At 47.6% G+C, this 22,147-nt stretch overlaps 1 protein-coding gene across 9 annotated transcripts in view; it reads left to right on the forward strand.

Moving 5' to 3' along the window:
* The window catches only part of PPP1R12B (protein phosphatase 1 regulatory subunit 12B), a 219,397-nt gene that overhangs the window by 90,050 nt on the left and 107,200 nt on the right, over positions 1 to 22,147 (forward strand). For all 9 annotated transcript variants that reach the window (XM_030220573.1, XM_030220570.1, XM_030220572.1 and 6 more), the window contains 2 exons: positions 9,655 to 9,745; positions 12,497 to 12,700. In XM_030220573.1, coding sequence (XP_030076433.1) covers positions 9,655 to 9,745; positions 12,497 to 12,700 — 295 coding nt within the window. The remainder of the gene's footprint in view (positions 1 to 9,654; positions 9,746 to 12,496; positions 12,701 to 22,147) is intronic.

A 22,147-nucleotide genomic window follows, 5' to 3' on the forward strand; every position in this document is an offset into this window, starting at 1 on the left:
TTGGGCACCCTTCTGCCAATGATTCAGAAAAACGATTGGCTATGTTCCCTGGATTTAAAGGACGCATATACTCACATACCGATACTGCCAGCTCACAGACAGTATCTCAGATTCCGCCTGGGCGCACGGCACTTTCAGTATTGTGTGCTGCCCTTTGGGCTCGCCTCTGCCCCACGAGTGTTTACCAAGTGCCTCGTGGTGGTAGCGGCCTACCTACGCAAGCTGGGAGTGCACGTGTTCCCATATCTCGACGATTGGCTGGTCAAGAACACCTCAGAGGCAGGAGCCCTCCGGTCCATGCAGTGCACTATTCAACTTCTGGAGCTGCTGGGGTTTGTGATAAATTACCCAAAGTCCCATCTCCAGCCATCCCAGTCTCTGGAATTCATAGGAGCGCTGCTGAATACCCAGACGGCTCAGGCCTACCTTCCCGAAGCGCGGGCCACCAATCTCCTGGCCCTGGCTTCGCAGACCAGAGCGTCTCAGCAGGTCACAGCTCGGCAGATGTTGAGACTTCTGGGTCATATGGCCTCCACAGTTCATGTGACTCCCATGGCTCGTCTTCACATGAGATCTGCTCAATGGACCCTAGCTTCCCAGTGGTTCCAAGCCACCGGGAATCTAGAAGATGTCATCCGCCTCTCCACCAGTTGCCGCACTTCACTGCTCTGGTGGACCATCCGGACCAATTTGACCCTGGGACGTCCATTCCAAATTCCGCAGCCCTCGAAAGTGCTGACGACGGATGCATCTCGCCTGGGGTGGGGAGCTCACGTCGATGGGCTTCACACCCAGGGTCTGTGGTCCCTCCAGGAAAAGGATCTACAGATCAATCTCCTGGAGCTCCGAGCGATCTGGAACGCACTGAAGGCTTTCAGGGATCGGCTGTCCTACCAAATTATCCAAATTCGGACAGACAATCAGGTTGCAATGTATTACGTCAACAAGCAGGGGGGCACCGGATCTCGCCCCCTGTGTCAGGAAGCCGTCGGGATGTGGCATTGGGCGTGCCGGTTCGGCATGCTCCTCCAAGCCACATACCTGGCAGGCGTAAACAACAGTCTGGCCGACAGACTGAGCAGAGTCATGCAACCGCACGAGTGGTCGCTCCATTCCAGAGTGGTACGCAAGATCTTCCGAGAGTGGGGCACCCCCTCGGTGGATCTTTTCGCCTCTCAGACCAACCACAAGCTGCCTCTGTTCTGTTCCAGACTTCAGACACACGGCAGGCTAGCGTCAGATGCCTTTCGCCTTCATTGGGGGACCGGCCTCCTGTATGCTTATCCTCCCATACCTTTGGTGGGGAAGACCTTACTGAAGCTCAAGCAAGACCGCGGCACCATGATTCTGATAGCGCCCTTTTGGCCCCGTCAGATCTGGTTCCCTCTTCTTCTGGAGTTGTCCTCAGAAGAACCGTGGAGATTGGAGTGTTTTCCGACTCTCATTTCGCAGAACGACGGAGCGTTGCTGCACCCCAACCTTCAATCCCTGGCTCTCACGGCCTGGATGTTGAGGGCGTAGACTTCGCTGCGTTGGGTCTGTCTGAGGGTGTCTCCCGGGTCTTGCTTGCCTCTAGGAAGGATTCCACTAAAAAGAGTTACTTTTTCAAGTGGAGGAGGTTTGTCGTTTGGTGTGAGAGCAAGGCCCTAGAACCTCGTTCTTGCCCTGCACAGAACCTGCTTGAATACCTTCTGCACTTATCAGAGTCTGGCCTCAAGACCAACTCAGTAAGGAATCACCTTAGTGCGATTAGTGCTTACCATTATCGTGTGGAAGGTAAAGCCATCTCTGGAGAGCCTTTAGTCGTGCGATTCATGAGAGGCTTGCTTTTGTCAAAGCCCCCTATCAAGCCTCCTACTGTGTCATGGGATCTCAACGTCGTCCTCACCCAGCTGATGAAACCTCCTTTTGAGCCACTGAATACCTGCCATCTGAAGTACTTGACCTGGAAGGTCATTTTCTTGGTGGCAGTTACTTCAGCTCGTAGGGTCAGTGAGCTTCAAGCCCTAGTAGCTCATGCTCCATATACCAAATTTCATCACAACAGAGTAGTGCTCCGCACCCACCCAAAGTTCCTACCGAAGGTGGTGTCGGAGTTCCATCTTAACCAGTCAATTGTCTTGCCAACATTCTTCCCCAGGCCGCATACCCGCCCTGCTGAACGTCAGTTGCACACATTGGACTGCAAGAGAGCATTGGCCTTCTACTTGGAGCGGACACAGCCCAACAGACAGTCCGCCCAATTGTTTATTTCTTTCGACCCTAACAGGCTAGGGGTCGCTGTCGGGAAACGCACCATCTCTAATTGGCTAGCAGATTGCATTTCCTTCACTTACGCCCAGGCTGGGCTGACTCTTGAGGGTCATGTCACGGCTCATAGTGTTAGAGCCATGGCAGCGTCAGTGGCCCACTTGAAGTCAGCCACTATTGAAGAGATTTGCAAGGCTGCGACGTGGTCATCTGTCCACACATTCACATCACATTACTGCCTCCAGCAGGATACCCGACGCGACAGTCGGTTCGGGCAGTCGGTGCTGCAGAATCTGTTTGGGGTGTAAATCCAACTCCACCCTCCAGGACCCGAATTTATTCTGGTCAGGCTGCACTCTCAGTTAGTTGTTCTTCGTAGGTCAATTTCTGTTGTTTCCTCGCCGTTGCGAGGTTCCATTGACCTGGGTTCTTGTTTTGAGTGAGCCTGAGAGCTAGGGATACCCCAGTCGTGAGAACAAGCAGCCTGCTTGTCCTCGGAGAAAGGGTATGATACATACCTGTAGCAGGTGTTCTCCGAGGACAGCAGGCTGATTGTTCTCACCTACCCTCCCTCCTCCCCTTTGGAGTTGTGTGTTTCATCTTTTGCTAGTCATTCAACTGGCGGGAGCGGTCGCGCACGGGCGGGAAGACGGCCGCGCATGCGCGGTGGGCGTGCCCTGCGTGCCGACCGTCCCGCGAAGCTTCTTTCCGGTTGGTGGGGGCTGCCGCGGACGTCACCCAGTCGTGAGAACAATCAGCCTGCTGTCCTCGGAGAACACCTGCTACAGGTATGTATCATACCCTGTATTGTGCGATATAGCTGGTTAGCAGCTAGCCACTAACCAGGATATTCAGCGGGAGATAACCGGTTATCTCCCACTGAACATTCGCAGTTAGGCGCTTAAACGCTATTTAACTGGCCTGGAGCTGTTCCTGGTTGGTTAAGGCTGGTTAAATAGATTTGAATATCAGGGTGGGGGGCGGTGGTCAATGTGTAGCAAGGTGGTTGCTCTGTTTTCTTTGTATTCTGTGCACCAAACAAGCAGAAATTTTGGTATAGTAAGCAGAATCCAGCTTCTTGGGGTTTCCACTTCAGTTTTTCTTTGTACATATTTATTTTTAATATATGTGGTCCATGTTTTCTGTGTTAAGGTTCTATCCTTGTTCTGCATATGGGATTAAGGGTGAGGTATTTTGCCAGCATGTAGTTTTCTGTGCAGGAATTTGTAATAGTTTTATTCTCTCCCACCCCACCCCCCTCCCAAATGAGTTGTGTTCTGAGGACCGGTGTAATATTTGCAGTAGTGGTTTTATAGACTCAGTGGTAGATTGTAAGGGTTGGTTCCTTGGATGGTCACCCCCCCCCCCCCCCCCTTTATAAATGAAAGGCCCTGAATGGATTTGGATTTAGCTCATGCCTTTTCAGTTTTTGCTAGAAAAAAATCACTGTCAATCTGTATTTCTTACCAGCAAAGAACCTCTCCTCTAGTCAGAATTACAAAAGCCACTAGAACAGTGGTTTTCAAACTAGTCCTCAAGGACTGCCTGGTCAATCAGGTTTTCAGGATGTCCACAATGAATATGCTTTAGCGATATTTGCATGCAGTGGAGGATGTGGATGCATGGCCGCCGAGAGACTGGGCCAGGCCCGGGGCAAGGCCGCCCCCGAGGTCGTTGCCGCCGTCCCCCCCCCCCCCAGGTCGCCGTGCCGCAGTCCCCATCCGCTGCCGGGCCCCCTGCATTAAAATCATCACAGCGCCTCACCTGTCACCTCGCTCCGTGACTGAAAGTGCAGCCAGCAGCAGCAGCAGATCAGATTCGCCTCCCTTCAGGCCTTCCCTCCCTATGTCCTGCCCTCACGGAAGTTACATCAGACGAGGGCGGGACACAGGGAGGGAAGGCCCGAAGGCGGGCGAATCCGATTTGCCACTGCTGGCTGCGCTTTCAGTCACGGAGCGAGGTGACAGGTGAGGCGCTGTGATGATTTCAATGCAGGGGGCCTGGCCCGGTGGCGGACGGTCGACGGAGCCGAGGGCGGGTGAGATCGGGGACTGCGGCGCTGGGCCCCCCTTGGAGGCCTGGGCCCGGGGAATTTTGTCCCCCCTGCCCCCCCCTCTCGGTGGGCCTGTGTAGATGCTAATACATCTCATGCACACTTGTTGTAGGTAGCCTGAAATCCTGATTGGCCTGGGTTGAAAGTCACTGTGCTAGAATATGCAGAGAACATGACTTATTGCTGAGCTGCGCGCAGAGGTAGACTGGATATCTGAATGGTCTGTATCAGCTGCCATTTAATTTCCATCCCTGTTGCAGTAACCTAGACCCTTCATCTCTAACTTCTCCGTGCTTGCTCCACACTTCCTTGAATACTGTAGCTATTTTTGCCTCTACCACCTATCCTTGCAGGCTGTTGCTTGTACCCAGTACCCTGTCCATGAGGAAAGACTCCCATATGTCATATTGTTTCATTTATTATGTTTATCCGACTACCTTTAGCCCATAGAAGCTTGGAAGAGGAATCTTAAAAAGTACAGCCTTGTTACAAAACGTGGCTGAAAACATCACCCACTAACCTTCCAATCTCTTCCTTCATATATATAGCTGAGTGTGAAATTCAAAAGGTGCCTATTTTAAGCATCAAACATATAAACAGCGAGTGACCGAACTCACTCGCAAATGCGCAGTAAAGACCCTCTCTGTCCCACCCCCGCGTCAATATGTGATGACAGGGGTGGGACAGAGAGGGTCTCTACTGCGCAAGGGGAGGGACGAAACCGCCGTCGCTATTGCTTCCCCCCCCCCCAAGGTCGCCGCCACCACTCCCCCCACCCGGAGTCGCCGCCGCCACCCATCCTCCAGGCAGAGAAGGACAGCAGCTCATCTGAGCTGTGTGCTGCGTTCCCGCGCTGTTTCAATAGCGAAGCGAGGGCCCGGCCCGGGTGGAGGGGTGGCGGCGACTCCAGGGGGGGGCGTAGCGGTGACCTCGGAGGGGCAGCGGCGAGCTCGGCGGCGGGGCGGCCTTGCAGCGGCGAGGAGAAGGGCCCTTTCAACCCCCCCCCCCCTCCTATACTAGCCCATTTTTACGGGCTCAATGGCTAGTATTTTATAAAGGCATCGTAGGGCCCTATATGCCTATATAAAATAGGAACCCAGAACTAGCCCGAGGAGTGCACAAATGCTGATACTGTTATGGTTATTCTTATGTTCTTATGACATACACATTTATACTTGCTCTAAAGTTGTAAGTGGCGTGTGTGTGTGTACTGTAAGCATACAGTTGCATCCTTGTTGGCATGCATACTTATATATGCTCATATGTTGTCACACAGTTTTATAAAAGGCCACCTCTGCGTAACAATCTAAATTTGGATTTACACAATCTTTTTTTTTTTTTTTTTTTTTTTATCCTTACAACTTGTCATCATGCCTCACTATTTTAAAAGTTATGTTTATGAACACAGCCACCTCTGGGACACATTGCCAGAGTTCATCACAGACTGTATGAAAGTTTCCTGAGGAAAGAAGCAGCAGTTTTATTACCCAATTAAACTGTGGTACTGCGAGAGAAGACTTGCCTAATTTCATACAAAGCTAGTGTCAGAAGCAAGGCTGGGTTTCTGCCAGGTACTTGTGACCTGGATTGGCCACTGTTGGAAACAAGATACTAGACTAGATGGACCATTGGTCTGACACAGTATGGCTATTCTTATGTTCTTATCTGGTGAAAAGCTGTACCCTAGTACATTTGCATGGCTATACAGAACAACTTCTAGGCATTGTTGCAAGCTGTGGAGATTTTAATCCAGCAGGTAGCTCACAAGAAAATACCTAGCTTTCAAAGGGAATCTCCCTGCAGACTTTCTCGTGCAATATTTAGGGTAGGCAATTTTATAAAGCATGTGAAGATTTCAAAATGATTCCCCTATATGGATATCTATGGGGAAGTGAGGCCAGTCCCAGGCAGACTTCTACAGTCTCTGTTCCAAATATGGCAAGACAATTTGGCTGGAGAAAACTACAATGGCAACTTCAGTAGTTGGGAAAATAAGACCAGTGCTGGGCAAACTTCTACTGTCTGTGTCCCGAAAATGACAAATTAGAATCATATGCTATGAGTATGGGTGTGTATCTCAGTGGGGGGAAGGGTTGACATCTTAAGGGTAAAATTAGCAAATAAAATGTTGATAGCAACGTTATTGGATTGTTGATTTAGTCATGTATTAACAATGAATGACTATGCTATGGACAAAATACAAACGACTCTTCCAAGATTGAGTCATATATAAGTGCCTTTCTGTGGCTGGCTTTGTGATGAATTGACAACTGCCTTGTTTGTGATGCCAGTATTTATTCATGAAGGAGTGTAACCTGCACAGAATGGCTGGTGCGACTCTGGTCATTTTGATAGGCAGACTGGATAGACCATGTGGGTCTTTTATTTGCTGTTATTTACTACATTATGTTATGTATGGTTTCCCTTCTCTGCCCTATCCACACTCCCATCCATCTATGATGAAACCTATGTACACTGTGAAACAGCACTCGTGCTTCTTACTAGCCCAGTGCAGAACCTGTGCAGCAGATGGAGACAGAGATTTAAAAGCTTGTTCTGCTCTATAAGGGCTCCATACAGCCTCAGTAGATCAGTATTTCTCTGTCTTCAGCAGAAGATGATGGGCAGGAGGGGGGAACAGATGTGGGGGAGGTGTGCATGGAGAGTGAAAGGGGATGACTTTTGTGGGATTTTTTTTCTGGTATGGATGGAAGTGTGATAATAGGAGGGCCTTGGTTACACAGGGGACTTAAGGGGGGATATAAACAAAAGTCGCTATGGAGGAACAGTTATGTGTTCGCTGTTGGTAGCTTTGAACAAGTATTACGTTGCTGTCATACATGTTTCTCTGTATTGGCACTAAAAATACAATAAAAAAAAACAAAATAGGCATTAGATGTGTCCACCTTTAGCTTTCCAAGCTGTTCTGTTTAGTACCTATGTTTTGAAGGCTTTCCGCCTCAAGGTCCACAAAGGTCATGGGCTTTCAGTTTCAGATGAGACTGAGAAGCCTGCAAATGATGCTCAGCTAGAGATGTCTAGCTTATATGGATGTCCTTTATGATTTCATCATACTTCTTCAAGGGGCATGGCACTGGTGATGTCGTCTAGGCCAGTGGTTCTCAAACCTGTCCCAGGGGACCACCAGCATGTTTTCAGGATATCCCTAACCAATATTAATACAATACAAACGTGGGTGACTTAATTTCAATATAGTTGTAACATCAAACACATTCAAATATCATCACAACTATGAACACTTGCAAAAAATTATTTATTCAAATTTATATAAAAAAAAATGTCAAAACTACTATTATTATTGCAGTAGTGTTGTTACCCTACTTGTATATGCACATACATTATACTGTTAAAACATGACAACAACTCTAGTAGAGTAGTAATTGTGTCCACACCCCCTCCTATAGCAATCAGTTGAAAGTTCCAATGGACAATAATGTACTTATCTCAAATGTCCTTCTGATAAACTCTCAGAGTCCACATTGTCTGGCCTTCCAGGAGCGGGCAGTCAGGTGTTCTCAGACAGCTCAACAGTGATGTCGTCTGTCAACAAGCAGGGAGGCACTAGAGGTGAGGCTGTGGGTCAAAAAGTGCATCTGTTCTTACACTGGGCAAAGAGGCACCTGCTGGATCTCTTGGTGGCATACATGGCAGGAATGTGGAACATATAAGTGAACTACCTCAGCTAAAGTTCACGGTTTTTCATCCAAAAAAAGCAAGGTTCTGAGGGTCTGGATGTGTTAATTCACCCATGGCCAGATAGATCAGTTGAACAATTTTTCACCCCTTCTCATGCTAGGTCAATTCTTGCAAAAGATTACATCATATTCGGGTCAGATTGACCCAGAAGGCTGTGGTTTGTGGACTTGGTCCACCTCAGAATTGATTTCACCTCCGGTAAAAGGGCCTCCTTCAGGCAGCAGTGATGATGGAAGATCCATCTTGCTTCTCTCTTACAGCTTTTCTCTTGAGCAGTCGCATCTGAATCATAAAAATTATTCTGGAGAGATGCTTTCCACCTAGTTCCAGGCTAGGAAACGCTCTACCTCCCCAACCTATGCAGAATCCGAAAGGCATTTTTTCTGACCATTTCTTCAGTGTGCAGAATATCTGAGTCACCGTTCTTATCCTTTGGGATCCTTTTCTCTGATTCACAGAAGTGTGTGTGTGTGTCTGGGGGGGGGGGGGGGGGGGGGGGGGGGGGGGGGGGGGGGGGGGGGTCTCAGAACAGTGTCCCTTCCTAGGTGGCAGCTGTCTTCCATGTAACTGAGGCCCTCAATCTACCTTCCTTCCTCAGAGAGGATTGTGGAGAAGAGCTTATCACTGCATTTATTAGATGTTTGACGAGTACTTCTCAGATACCTAAGAATAATGAGTTTTGAAGGTCAGACTGTTCTGTTCTGAGGGTGACACAGCCTCAAAGACTAGGATTGCCCACTGGCTTAAGGAAGCTATTGCAATAGCATATGTTTTAAAAGGAAAGCAGTGTCCTGTAGTGTTGAATTCATTCTACAAGGTCAATAGGTACTTCTTGGGCACAGTTGCTTGCAATGGCTCCCATAGAATTTGTAGTATAGCCACCTGGTCGTCTCCCCATACCTTTGTGACCATTATAGGATAGATGTGGCAAGCATTTGGGGCCAAAGTTCATCAAGTTGGGATTTCAGATTCTCACTCATATTTTAGATTGCTTTACTACATCTCACAGGATCTGGACTGGACTGGACTGGTCTGGTAAAGACGACAATGAAGGAGAAATTAAACCTTATCTCATAATTTTCTTTCCTTTAGTCCCACCAGACCAGTTCAGAAGTTCTCCCAGGTAGTACTCTGATGCGTATATATTGAAGAGTGCATTTTCTTCTCTTTTTTCAACATCCTTCCATCTATTTACTTACATTGTTTGCTGTTTGCATTATATTATAGATATTATAAGAATTTACAAGTTGAAAGAAAGGAAAAACATCTGTCGCCATCATTGTAATACTGTGGCTGCACAAAGCCCCTTACAGGGCAGAGCCAACCATCTTTCTATTGTGTCTCCCATCTGCTAGTCAAATCCACATATTCTGGTCTGGTAGGACTAAAAGAGAGAAAATTATCAGGTAAGATTTAATTTCTCCTTTTGCTAGCAGAGGGAAGGCAATTTTCAACCCAGCAAATTTACTCGGATAATCCCATAGCTGCCTGTGTAAATCTCTTTAAAAATGATCCTCCCTATATACCAATCAAATGCTCTGCAAGAGGTTTCTTTCCAAGTTAACCATTTGAACCTAAAGCCTGCACAAAAAAAAAGGCTTGTTTTGAATTTATTTTACTGATTTGCTTCCTAGGTCCTGTCTGACTCCCGTGAGAGACGAAGAGGCTGAATCACTAAGAAAAGCTCGATCCAGACAAGCCCGACAGACTCGCAGGTCCACACAAGTAAGTAATAGAAAGCCTTCATTATGCAATGTGGGCCAATGGCCCTACAGCAGTGGGGAAGGAATTAATGCAAGAACAGGATCACATGCAAAAAACGTTGCCATGGTATCCCTTGATGAATGCTAAAATGTCTTTCTCCAGCTCTTTAAAAAGAAATAATGTTTGTCTGCTTTGCCATATACTTGGAAGCAACCCATTTTCATGAGTGAGCGTTTTTTTTTTTGGACACCACAAATTGCTAGTAAACCAAGGCTAGTTCCCAAGCCTGGCTAATGCTGTATCTTGGGTTGACAAATGCTGGAGGTATTGCAGAAGCAAGCAGTGCTTACGTCTTCTTGGGAGGGGAGGAATGGCGTCTCATTTATTGTACTGCAGCAACTCTTGTCTGACTTGAGATGCATATATGTCAGATTCTGAACAGTGGATGAGTTGCCTAGTGGTTAGAGTGGTGGACTTTGGTCCTGGGGAACTGAGTTCGATTCCCACTTCAGGCACAGGCAGCTCCTTGTGACTCTGGGCAAGTCACTTAACCCTCCATTGCCCCTTGTAAGCCGCATTGAGCCTGCCATGAGTGGGAAAGCGCGGTGTACAAATGGAACAAAAATAAAATAGATGCTATTGGAGATTCTACATGGAATGTTGCTATTCCACTAGCAACATTCCATGTAGAAGCCTGCGCGGCCACATTGATGATCTGCAAGGGCCGACTTCTACATGGAATGTTGCTAGTGGAATAGCAACATTCCATGTAGAATCTAGTAGCAACAGTGGAGGAGTGGCCTAGTGGTTAGGGTGGTGGACTTTGGTCCTGGGGAACTGAGGAGCTGAGTTTGATTCCCGGCACAGGCAGCTCCTTGTGACTCTGGGCAAGTCACTTAACCCTCCATTGCCTGCCGCATTGAGCCTGCCATGAGTGGGAAAGTGTGGGGTACAAAATGTAACAAAAAAAAAAAAAAGTCTGTGCTACTGAGCCAGACAGCTTCATCTTGTGATGACTATGCTGGATAAGAGGGCTTGGAAAGAAGTGAAGATCTGTGAGTTTTTACATATCTGGCTTCATGTCAGGGAAGGTTGCTGGTTGATTAGACATATGATATTCAGTCTTGTTGTGTGGTTGGCTTTTTTAAAAAAAAATATTTTTAACTGCCAGCTACTCTGACTGAATTAAATCCCAATATTCAGCACCGGTATCTGGATAATGGCCGCTGCAGAATATTGGGATTCAGCAGTTACTAGTGCCCAATCCAGGTGAACGGTGATATTCAAACTGCTCTCCGGACAGCTTGCTGGATAAATGTAGGATGGCCTTTTTGCTATTCTAACTTTATCCAAATAATTATCCTTTTAATGAACCAAGTATCATCACTAACCAGATAACTTCAGACTCTGCCTTTTTACTATCCCTGTACCATCCAAGTCCAATTTCAGAGTGATTGCTCTATGCCATGCTAAGGTAGCATTTCCTGCTACCTTCCTCTTAAATCACCCCTTTTGTTTTACATAAGCATGGTTGATGTGACCTGCTACCAGTGTTTTTTTTTTTTTGTGCCGGTTCACGCCAGTACGGTGTACCTTCACCTCTTTTTTTTTTTTTTTTTCCCCCCCTCCCCACTCATCCCCAGCCTCTCTCCCATGGCCGTAGCTGCTTTTCCCAATGGTCAGCAGCAGCGGGCAAAGCAAGAAGTAGCAGGTATGGGGCTGAAGTGCTAGGACACACATTGTTGGCTCTACCAAACCCCTGCCCCATAGCAGAAAGTTGACGTCAGAGAGGCAGAGGATCGTCAGAGCCAACAACGAGCATCTGAGCACTGTGGCCCCTGTGCCTTTTACTCCTTGATTTGCCCACCACTGCTCCTCGTTGGGAGAAGCAGCGGCGGCTGCAGGAGAGATGCTAGGTGGGAAAGAGGGAGCAAGGAGAGAGAGATGCTGGATGGGGAGAAAGGAGGCAAGGGGAGAGGTGCTGGATGGGGAGAAAGGAGGCAAGGGGGGATGGGCTGGATGGGGAGAAAGGAGGCAAGGGGGAAGGGGCTGGAGGGGCAAGGGGGGATGAGCTGGATGGGGAGAAAGGAGGCAAGGGGAGAGGTGCTGGATGGGGAGAAAGGAGGCAAGGGAGGAAGGGCTGGATGGGGAGAAAGGAGGCAAGGGGGGAGGGGCTGGATGGGGAGAGGGGGCAAGGGGAGAGAGGTACTGGATGGGACAATAGAGGTAAGAGAAGATGAGGAAAGTAGAAACTGGGACCAACACAATTGAAAAAAAGTATGTGGCCAGACAACAAAGGTAGAAAAAAGAATTTTATTTTTAGTTTGAGGTTAAAGTAGTGTGGTAACTGTGTTAATTTTTTATTTTATTTGTAGTTGTTAATTTGTAATGTAGTGAGTGGAATACGTCAGTTTTTGAAATTTACGTCTCTTATCTTTATAGCAGTACAAGGGGAAAATATTTTTTTTGTTTTTCTGGTGTTATCCTGCATGCCAGAGTTTGGTTTTTGGGGTTTCAGCAGATTTTTTTTTTGTCTAAATATTTTATTAGATTATGGTCACTCTTAGGGGTTCTTTTGTTAGACCTAAGGACTTGTGCACTATTTTCAATGATGCCTTTTCATATGCTCCATGGCTGGTAAAATAGATTTGGCTACTGTGAGGGTGGAGCCATAGATAGTGACCCTGCCTTTAAAGTTGGCCCTGTATGAGTACCAGTACCTTTTTTCCTACAAAAAAAAAAGCGCTGCCTTCTACTTTGCCTTTATTGAAGGGTGTGACACTAACGGATCTCCAGGAGGCCGAGAAAACCTTCAGCCGTGCTCGGGCAGAATGGCAAACTCAGGAACAGCAGAGTGACAAAACTGAAGCCAGTGAGGTAAAGGAGAGGTGCAATGAAAAGAGAGAAGAGAAACCAGCAACTGTCCGAGAACCTGGAGAGAGCAGAGATAAATGGAACAGGAATCTAGAAGGCGAGGTAATTTTATTTTCAGCACTGAGTAGGTTTGACACTTTTTGTAGATTTGTCAATCATAAATAAATGTGCTGTCAGTCATTAACGCACCTTTATTGGATTTGTCAGATAAAGAAACAGACTGCATTTTGCTTTGAGATGCTAGCAGTCTGTGGGTCACAATGGAGATCAACATAATTCATTTGGCAGCTTATGAATTTGCTCAGTCAACCAAGGGGTCCCTTCCTCTGCAACATAAGCAGAGACTGAAACAGAAACTGAAATAGCTCTTCCTGCTCCTGTTGATGATATGAGCCTTCATTTACAACCACTTGGTGGGTTTTTCACCATTTTAACCTCTCATTTAGCCCAACCATCAGAGTCAATCCTAATCAGACTTGGAGGCCCTCTGGTACAGGTGCACCCTAAACCTTCTACTTCAGAATTGGTAGCTATATGCCTGCTGGGCTCCAAGATCCAGCCCCAGTTGCTCACAAATGCCAGTGCAACCTTACACCTGCTCCAAAGAAGGTGTGAGTGTACGCTACATCTGTACCTGCATATTTTATAAATTATATGTTTACATCTCACAACCCAACTTCAGTTCTGTTCAAACTGTGCTCCTGGGAGTGCCTATGCACAGATCATGTAAAAGAATGCATGTTTCTGTGCACATGCTTTTTACTCTTACAGGTGTATGTAGTCATACAATTTTATGCAAGCCTTTTTCTGCATGTAAAACAGAGTTTACATGTAGAAAAAGATCTATAAAATGTCCTCCTTAATGCTTGTCTTCACATGTGCAGTGCTTGTGTGGTAAGCTGACCATGAATGATACCTGTCATCAGTAAGTTACAAAATCACTGAATTAAAAAAGAAATCTAGAAACAAAGAAACCACTGTATTCATTTTCTCTTTTATGTAATTTGAGATTCTCCAGAGATCAGCAACTTTGGGTCATGTGACTGTGTGTGCCGAGTTGGAAAGATGGAGATGGGACTTGATATACTGCCTTTCTGTGGTTATAATCAATGCGATTTACATATTCCTCAGCGACCCTCCAGACCGGTCAAGACGCGTGGGTTATGTCCTCCTACCAGCAGAGGGAGACTGAGAAAACACTAAGCTTTTGAAGCCTGTATATATAACCTGTGCAGAACCTCCACTAGCCAGTATTTTCTCAGTCTCAGCAGAGGTAGCAGTTGACAGCCTGTGCAGTCTCCAATAATCTGGTGAGGTAGTTTGTCATTGGGTCGTAGGATTTTTTCCTTCCAAACTTTATTCTGTTGCAGTACCCTGTACGTGTGTGTAAAAAAAAAAAAAAAAGTGCTTTGGGGCCCTGGGTCTGGTGGGGCCCAGTTTTTCCCCCTGGGGTGTTACACCTATGTTTGGGTCCCTCCCCCTGTGCTACTCTCTATTTCTGTTTGCTTGGCAGCTTTGTGCCTCGGCTGCTTTCTCAGTATTGTAGCCTTGAGTGCCTTACAATTTCCAGATGCCAGAGTTAGAGTACTGTGCCTTTAAGGTCAGTTATTCTATTTCATGTTGCTGGCCAGCTTTGTGCCTCGGCTGCTTTCTCAGTATTGTAGCCTTGAGTGCCTTACAATTTCCAGATGCCAGAATTAGAGTACTGTGCCTTTAAGGTCAGTTATTCTATTTCGTTTTGCTTGGCAGCTTTGTGCCTCGGCTGCTTTCTCAGTATTGTAGCCTTGAGTGCCTTACAATTTCCAGCTGCCAGAGTTGGAGTACTGTGCCTTTAAGGGCATTTAATTCTTTATTTTCAGCGGACCGAACAGGGGTTTCGATTCCTTGCTGGAACGAGAGAGCAGCGCTTTCTTCAGTGCTTTTGCAGTGTGAGTGAGTTTTTGGTTTGGCGCGTTTGCGGAACAGCTTTTCCCTTCCCTCGTGGTTTATGGCGGCCCAGCTCCTCCGATGTCGCGCGTGCTCGTGGCGAGGGGTAGAGGCGCCGGGCGCTCAGTGTAGCTTTGCGGTGCACCTATAAAGGTGGCTGCGGCACCCCCCGACTTGACCGCGGAGGGATCGATGGTGTCGGGAGTCTCCGGGTCAGCGGGAGCGTAGGCAGGGCCGCTGTCAGCGGGAACAGTTTCGGCGGGAACAGCCGCCATCTTGAGTCTGACGCAGCCCGTGGAGCCAGCTGTTTTTGTGCCTGCGGCCTCCGTTTTTGGCACAAAAGGGCCTAATGACGGTCCAGGAATGGTGGGCTTTCCTCCAGATTTTGTCTGGACGCGGTATCAGGCCTGGAGATCGGGACCCCCCCCCCCCCCCCCAATTGGAAGAGGGGGCTATTTCCGTCTTGGCTGAGAGACCACGGTTAGAGTGGTCAGAGGACAGGCAATGTTTTTCTCCTGTGGCTGCAGAAGCTGTGCTTAGTGATCTGGGGAGTCAGATGGAATTGATGGCTCTCAGGAGCAGGATTGTTGGATTCCTGGAGAGGATCCTTCAGTAGTGCGGATTTTCCATAGAGATGAGCTGTCAGAACTCATAGATCAGGTGTCGTCCTCCCTTCAGTTTGGTTCTGAGGTGGCTTTGGGGGAAACTGTCCAGGATCCGTTGGTGAAGGGCATTCAGCGTCAGGCGTGATCCTTCCCTATGAACAAGGATCTCCGGGAGATGATTTGTCAGGAATGGGATTTGCCGTGTAAGGTGGCAAAGGCAATGGCGAAGCTTTATCCCCTCCCTCAGGACGATAGGGATTCCTTTAAGGCTCCCACGGTAGATGCAGTAGTGATGGCAGTAATTATAGCTACGGCTATCCCGGTTGATGGAGGAACGGCCCTCCGTGATCCTCAGGATAGGAAGTTGGGATCTTTTCTCAAGCGTAGTTTTGTTTTGTCGGCTCTAGCCCTGCAGGCCTCGGTTTGTGGGGGTCTGGTAGCTCGGGCATGTTTTTGTTGGGCCGAGAAGCTCCTGGATGATTCGGTAGATGTTGGTTCTTCTGGGGGTCAGGAGTTAGCCGACTTGGACATGGGTTCATCCTTTTTGTCTGAGGCTTTTATGATTTGTTGCCTACTTCAGACAAAAAATATGGCTATGGTTGTGGGTCTCTGCCACTTAAGGGAGCTATGCTCTTTGGAGAAGATTTGGACAAGTTAGTGTGAGGTCTTAGTGATACCAAGGTTCTATGGCTTCCAGATTTTCGGTTCAAGGCAGGGGCCAGAACTAGTTCCTCTCGGGGACGGTTTAGGGAGGCTCAGCGGTATAGGCCAGGCAGATCGAGTGGGACCTACCCTTAGCTGTCTGTTTGTCTGTCCAATTTAGATTGTAAGCTCTGTTGAGCAGGGACTGTCTTTTCATGTTAATTTGGACAGCGCTGCATAAGTCTAGTAGTGCTGTAGAAATGTTTAATAGTAGTAGGACCTCTACGGGTCGGTTTTTCCAGCGCACTCAGTTCTTTCGTGAGAGGCGTCGCGGAGGGCGTGGCTTTTCCGCAGGAGATTAGTATTCATGCCGCAATTCCCAATGAAGGTGTGCGGGCTCAGGCTCTGGTGCATGTTGGGGCTCAGCTGAGTCTGTTTTACCAGAGCTGGGCCCAAATCAGGTCAGATCAGTGGGTTCTCAAGGTGTTTCGAGGCGGATATGCGCTGGAATTTGAAAGCTGTTCTCCCGAAGTGTTTCTGGAATCCCTCTGTCGGTCTTGGAGCAAGAGGGCAGCAGTGAGGGACACTCTGCGGTGGCTGCTCGCGTTGGGAGCCGTGGTTCCTGTTCCTTCAGATCAGCAACGCTCAGGGTGCTATTTGATCTATTTTGTGGTCCACAAGAAAGAGGACACTTTTCGTCCCATTTTAGATCTCAAAAGGGTCAATGCGGCACTCAAGGTGCCCTCTTTCCGGATGGAGACGTTGCGGTCGGTCACTTCCCTGGATTTGACGGAAGCTTATCTTCACTTTCCTTCGTGCAGCCTTTTGGTTCCAAGTTACAGGGTCCGATTCGTCGGTTCCTTGCAGAGAAGGCGCCGACGGCCCGTACTTATCGTCAGGTCCTGGGCCTGATGGCGGCGACCATAGAGGTAGTTCCATGGGCCAGGGCGCACATGCGTCAGGTACAGTCAGCTCTGCTCAGTCATTGGTCCCCTCTGTCGCAGGACTTGGAAATGTGTTGTCCGCTGTCGGTGGCCCCTCGTCTCAGTCTCCGCTGGTGGCTCAACCCGCGCAATTTGGGAAAAGGAATGCCGTTGGAGTCCCCACAGGGGCTGGTAATGGTCACGGATGCCAGTCTGCAAGGTTGGGGGGCACATTGTCTCGGTCAGGTAGCTCAAGGCCGGTGGTCTCGGGCAGAAGCAGAGTGGTCCATCAACCGGCTGGAAACTCGGGCCATTCGGGTGGCGCTCCAGGCCTTGACGTCGGTGGTTCGCCACAAGGCAGTCCGAGTGCTCTGTGACAATGCCATGGCAGTAGCATATGTCAACCGTCAAGGGGGGACGAAGAGCCTTGGCGGCGCAGTTGAACTCATCTTCAGGCTCTCTTGGCAGCGCATGTGGCCGGGGTAGGTCACATAGATGCAGATTATCTCAGCAGGCACACTCTAGATCCCAGAGAGTGGTCTTTTCTTCTGTCAGTGTTCCAGTGAGTTGTGTCGGTCTGGGGATTTCGGTGATCTTAGGGCAACGGCTCGCTATGCGCAAGTTCAGAGATTTTTTTTTTTTCAGTCGCTGAAGAGACCCTTGAGCGGAGGGAATCGACGCTCTTCTGTTGCCTTGGTCTCGGGACTGACTGTATGTGTTTCCTCCGTGGCTGTTAGTCGGTCGAGTAATATAGCGCATCGAACATCACTCCGGTCGGGTGATTCTGGTAGCTCCGGATTGGCAGCGTCGACCATGGTACGGAGACCTGGTGCGGTTGGCAGGGGCGGCGGCCCTGCCTTTGTTGGGATCAGTTCTGTGTCAAGGCCCGATAATCATGCCGGATCCGGCTCGGTTTTCGCTTATGGCTTGGCTCTTGAGCGGCACAAGTTGAAGAAGAGGCTTTCGTCCAGTGGCTTTGCTACGATGTTGAGTTGCCGTAGACGATCCACTTCCTTGGCGTATGTCCGGGTTTGGAGAATCTTTGAGCACTGGTGTGAAGACCATCGAGTTCGGCCGTTTCGCTCTTCGGTGGCGGAAGTTTTGGAATTTTTGCACGATGGTGTTGATAGGGGTCTGGTCTTGTCTACACTGAAGGTTCAGGTGGCAGCTTTGTCATGTTTTCGTGGGAAGCTTCAGTGAAAGTCCTTCGCGTCTGTGCCTGAGGTAGTGCGTTTTTTTAAGGGTGTTAAGTTGCTGCGTCTGCCTCAGTGACGGATGGGGCCTCCGTGGGATTTGAAGCTAGTTTTGGATGCTTTGATCAGGCCTCCGTTTGTGCCTCTGGTATCGGCATCTTGTAAGGATTTATCTTTAAAGACGGTCTTGTTGGTGGCGATTACTTCAGCACGGAGTGTTTCAGAGCTTCAGGCTTTGTCTTGTAGGGAACCATTTTTGTCCTTTCTGAGGGAAAGGTTTCGTTGCGGACGGTGCTTTCCTTTTTTGCCCAAGGTGGTTTCCGAGTTCCATGTTAATCAGGTCATCTCTCTGCCAGTGTTGGGTGATATGGCTGGAGATTCGGAGCAGCGTGGTATTGCCAAGCTGGATGCAGGAGAGTTTTGAGTTGTTATCTCTCTGGAACTCAGGACTTCAGAGCCTCTGACCGTTTAGTTCGTTCTTCATGGTGGCCCAAAGAAGGGTGCAGCGGCTCCTAAGGTGACCATAGCATGGTGGTTGAAGGAGGCGGTTGCATCTGCTTACTTGGTGAAGGGTCCTGTGGTGCCTAGGGGCTGGTCTGCTCATTCCACTAGGGGAATGGCAGCCTCGTGGGTGGAGAATAGTATGATTTCTCTGTTAGATATTTGTCGGGCTGCGGTTTGGTTTTCGTTGCATTCCTTTGTGAAGCATTATAGGATTCCTGTGCATGCAAAGGACGAGGTGCGCTTTGGGGCAGCAGTTTTGACCTCTGGCCTTAGTAGGTCCCTCCCGTAAGTTAGTTACTGCTCTGGTACGTCCCACGCGTCTTGACCGGTCTGGAGGGTCGCTGAGGAAGGTGAAATTAGATCTTACCTGCTAATTTTCTTTCCTCTAGACCCTCCAGACCGGTCAAGAGCCCGCCCTGTCTGTATTGGAGGCCAGGAGGTGTGTTTGTTGGATAATTCTTGGCTGCTGTAGATTGTTGTTTCTCTAATTGCAGACTGTTTATTTCTGTTTTGTGATAGGAGTCCGGGACAGGTGGGGCTCTTCTTTGATAGTCCACCTGTAGAAGCCCAACTGTTTTATCAAAGGCAAAGGAACATGTTTCCGTAAGAGCAAGCGGAAGATGTTTGTTTTTGCAGTTTACTGTGACCACGTACAGGGTTGCTAGTTGTTGTTAGTGTTTTTTGTTTCTCTGCTTTGTCAGGGTTATACTGGCTAGTGGAGGTTCTGCACAGGTTATATATACAGGCTTCAAAAGCTTAGTGTTTTCTCAGTCTCCCTCTGCTGGTAGGAGGACATAACCCACGCGTCTTGACCGGTCTGGAGGGTCTAGAGGAAAGAAAATTAGCAGGTAAGATCTAATTTCACCTTATATACAAGTACTTTATTTTGTACCTGGGACAACCCTCATTCTCCCTTCCCGTTACTTCCAGGAGCATTTATTTTTCTTGATATCTAATCTTTCAAACCTTCCTTTATTCCTCTACAACCATTTGGTTTTCAGTGTTTTCAGTCTTTTTTTTTTTTTTTTAATTATTTCTTTTGATGATTTATGTATCGGTGTTCTGCAGGTATTCTTGCTTCAAACAGGGCTGGCTGAAGGGTATCTAATGCACTAGATGAACCTTCAGCCATGCTCCCCCCCCCCCCACCTCCTCCCTGGGCAGTTCCATGATCTCCCCTCCTACCTTCATCTATTATCCAGCATCTCCCCTTCCTTATTCCCCTCCCCCCCAAAGATGTCAGCATCTCCCTTTCTCTTCGCTCTCCCCCCTCCCCCTCCAACAGGTCTCCAGCATCGCCCTTTATGTTCTGCACCCCTTCAGGGTGGCAGCAGTCAGCATCTGTACTTGGTGGGCAGGACAGAGAAGGCCTTGGCAAGTAGCTTTGATTACCCATGTGGGTCATCCACTGAGTCTTCCTTAGAGATGCTGAATGCAGCGCCAGAGCTGCTCCTTCCCTCCCCCAATAAAGTAAATAAAAATAAATTGTGCAGTCCAAGATGTTCTTCTGGTCTTTTTATTTTTCATTTTAGATCTGGCTTTTGTTAATTTTTCTGATGTGTCCACACTGGATTCAAGAACTTCTCCCATTGTAGATACAAAACAACCCTCAATGTTCTCCCTGAAGTCTCTTGGTGTACAAGAGCCAGCCAGGACACAGCTGGATGTGGAAAGTGCTCCTTTGACCCATCAGGGAAGAGTCAGTTTAGCATGCTGGTTTTGAGGCCCGAAAAAAAAGACCCCATATTTTGAGAATTATTTTGCTGGTGGTGTGTGCCAATCATTGGATTGAATCTCTCAAAACCATTCTACCCCTGACTAGGAAGAAGGTAGATGTCTGGCCACTAGGTGGTGGTGTTGACTGATGACAGAACTTCACCTCAGCTGTCCCAGGAATCAAATAGAGACCTACACGGGAATGGGGTTCACTGGGTTCCCGTGGGGATGGAAACAATTCCTATGGGGTTCCAGTGGAAGTGTACGCTGCACTTGCAGCCTTTTGCGGTCTGTGTCCCACAAATGAGAAGACGAATAGGCTGGAATGGGCATCGACAGCAACTCCATCAGTTGGAACATAAGGATAGGGCCGGACGGACTTCTGTGGTCTGTGTCCCCGAAACACCAAAGAGAGATCATAATCAAGTATATAATATTACGTTCATTGTTGATTTAATCATGAATTAATAATGAGTGTGACTATTGGGCAGACTAGGTGGACTGTTTATCTGCTGTCACTTATTATGTTACTATTAATCCTCTCTGCTCCCGGGCTCATGCGCAGACCTCAGCTCTGACACAGGCACGAGCATCAGATGTCACCTGACCTACTGGTCCATGGATGTGGCGACCTCTTAGCACACAGTGCCAGTGAATCAGAGACAAGTCTTAGATTTGCACATTAGTGTGTTCCAACTTCCGTTCCTTCCTTGCCTGCAGTGCTGTGGCTCGAACCCAGAGAGAGACAGAGAGCCGATTGGAATTTTTTTTTTATGTACATTAAATCCTTGCGGGACTGAGTGGGGACAAGTTAAATTCTTGTGGGGATGGGTAAGATTTCAGTGGGAATGGATGGAGATGGGTAAGATTTCTGTCCCCGTGCACCTCTCAAGAATCAAATCCAGGTCTTTGGAATTTTTACACTGAGCTGGCCTCTGATGGCATTTCTTGGTATTTTGTAGTCTTCTGTGCAGTGCAGATTAGTCCTTGATACTGATAACTTTTATTAAGTTCTCTCTTAAGTGCTCTTGGAAATGAGCAGGGAATTTGTCAGAATCTCATATACTTCTGATGGAAGAAGATTCTGTATCTGATGTGCAACTAAGTCCTAGAGTCTGTTTACTTGACCATGAAAAAACACCAATCTACTACATTTCTTTGAAGGGGTGAACAAACATGTGGATAACGGTGAGCCGGTTGATATTGTGTATCTGGAGTTTCAGAAGGTGTTTGACAAAGTACCTCATGAAAGACTCCAGAGGAAACTGGAGAGTCATGGGATAGGAGGTAGTGTTCTATTGTGGATTAAAAACTGGTTAAAAGATAGAAAACAGAGAGTCGGGTTAAATGGTCAATATTCTCAATGGAGAAGGGTAGTTAGTGGGGTTCCCCAGGGGTCTGTGCTGGGACCGCTGCTTTTTATAAATGACCTAGAGACAGGAGTAACTAGTGACGTAATTAAATTTGCTGATGACACAAAGTTATTCAAAGTCGTTAAATTGCGGGAGAATTGTGAAAAATTACAAGAGGACCTTATGAGACTGGGCGTCTAAATTTATTTATTTATTTATTTGTTGCATTTGTATCCCACATTCTCCCACCTATTTGCAGACTCAGTGTGGTTTACAATAATACATCCTGACAATCGCCAATCAACAGTAGATAAAACAATTGGTTACTAAAGAACAAGTGTAACATAATGGATATAATCAATTCAATAAATCAGAAAACAGATTATAGAATTCGATAAATCAGAAAACAGACAGATTATCTAGTAAGTAGTGATGTGTTGGAGTTTCTATTATTGATTATTATGGTAAGTCTTGTTAAAAAGGTAGGTCTTTAGTGATTTTCGAAAGTTGATAAGGTTGTGAATATTTTTTAGGTCAAGTGGTAATGTATTCCACAGCTGCGTGCCAATGTAAGAAAAGCAGGACGCATTAACTAATTTGTATTTTAAACCTTTACAACTAGGGAAGTGGAGTCCCAAGAATGTACGTGCTGATTTTTTAGCATTTTTGGGAGGTAAATCAATAAGGT

This window comes from Microcaecilia unicolor, chromosome 12, assembly GCF_901765095.1.
Source record: "Microcaecilia unicolor chromosome 12, aMicUni1.1, whole genome shotgun sequence".
Lineage (NCBI taxonomy): Eukaryota > Metazoa > Chordata > Amphibia > Gymnophiona > Siphonopidae > Microcaecilia > Microcaecilia unicolor.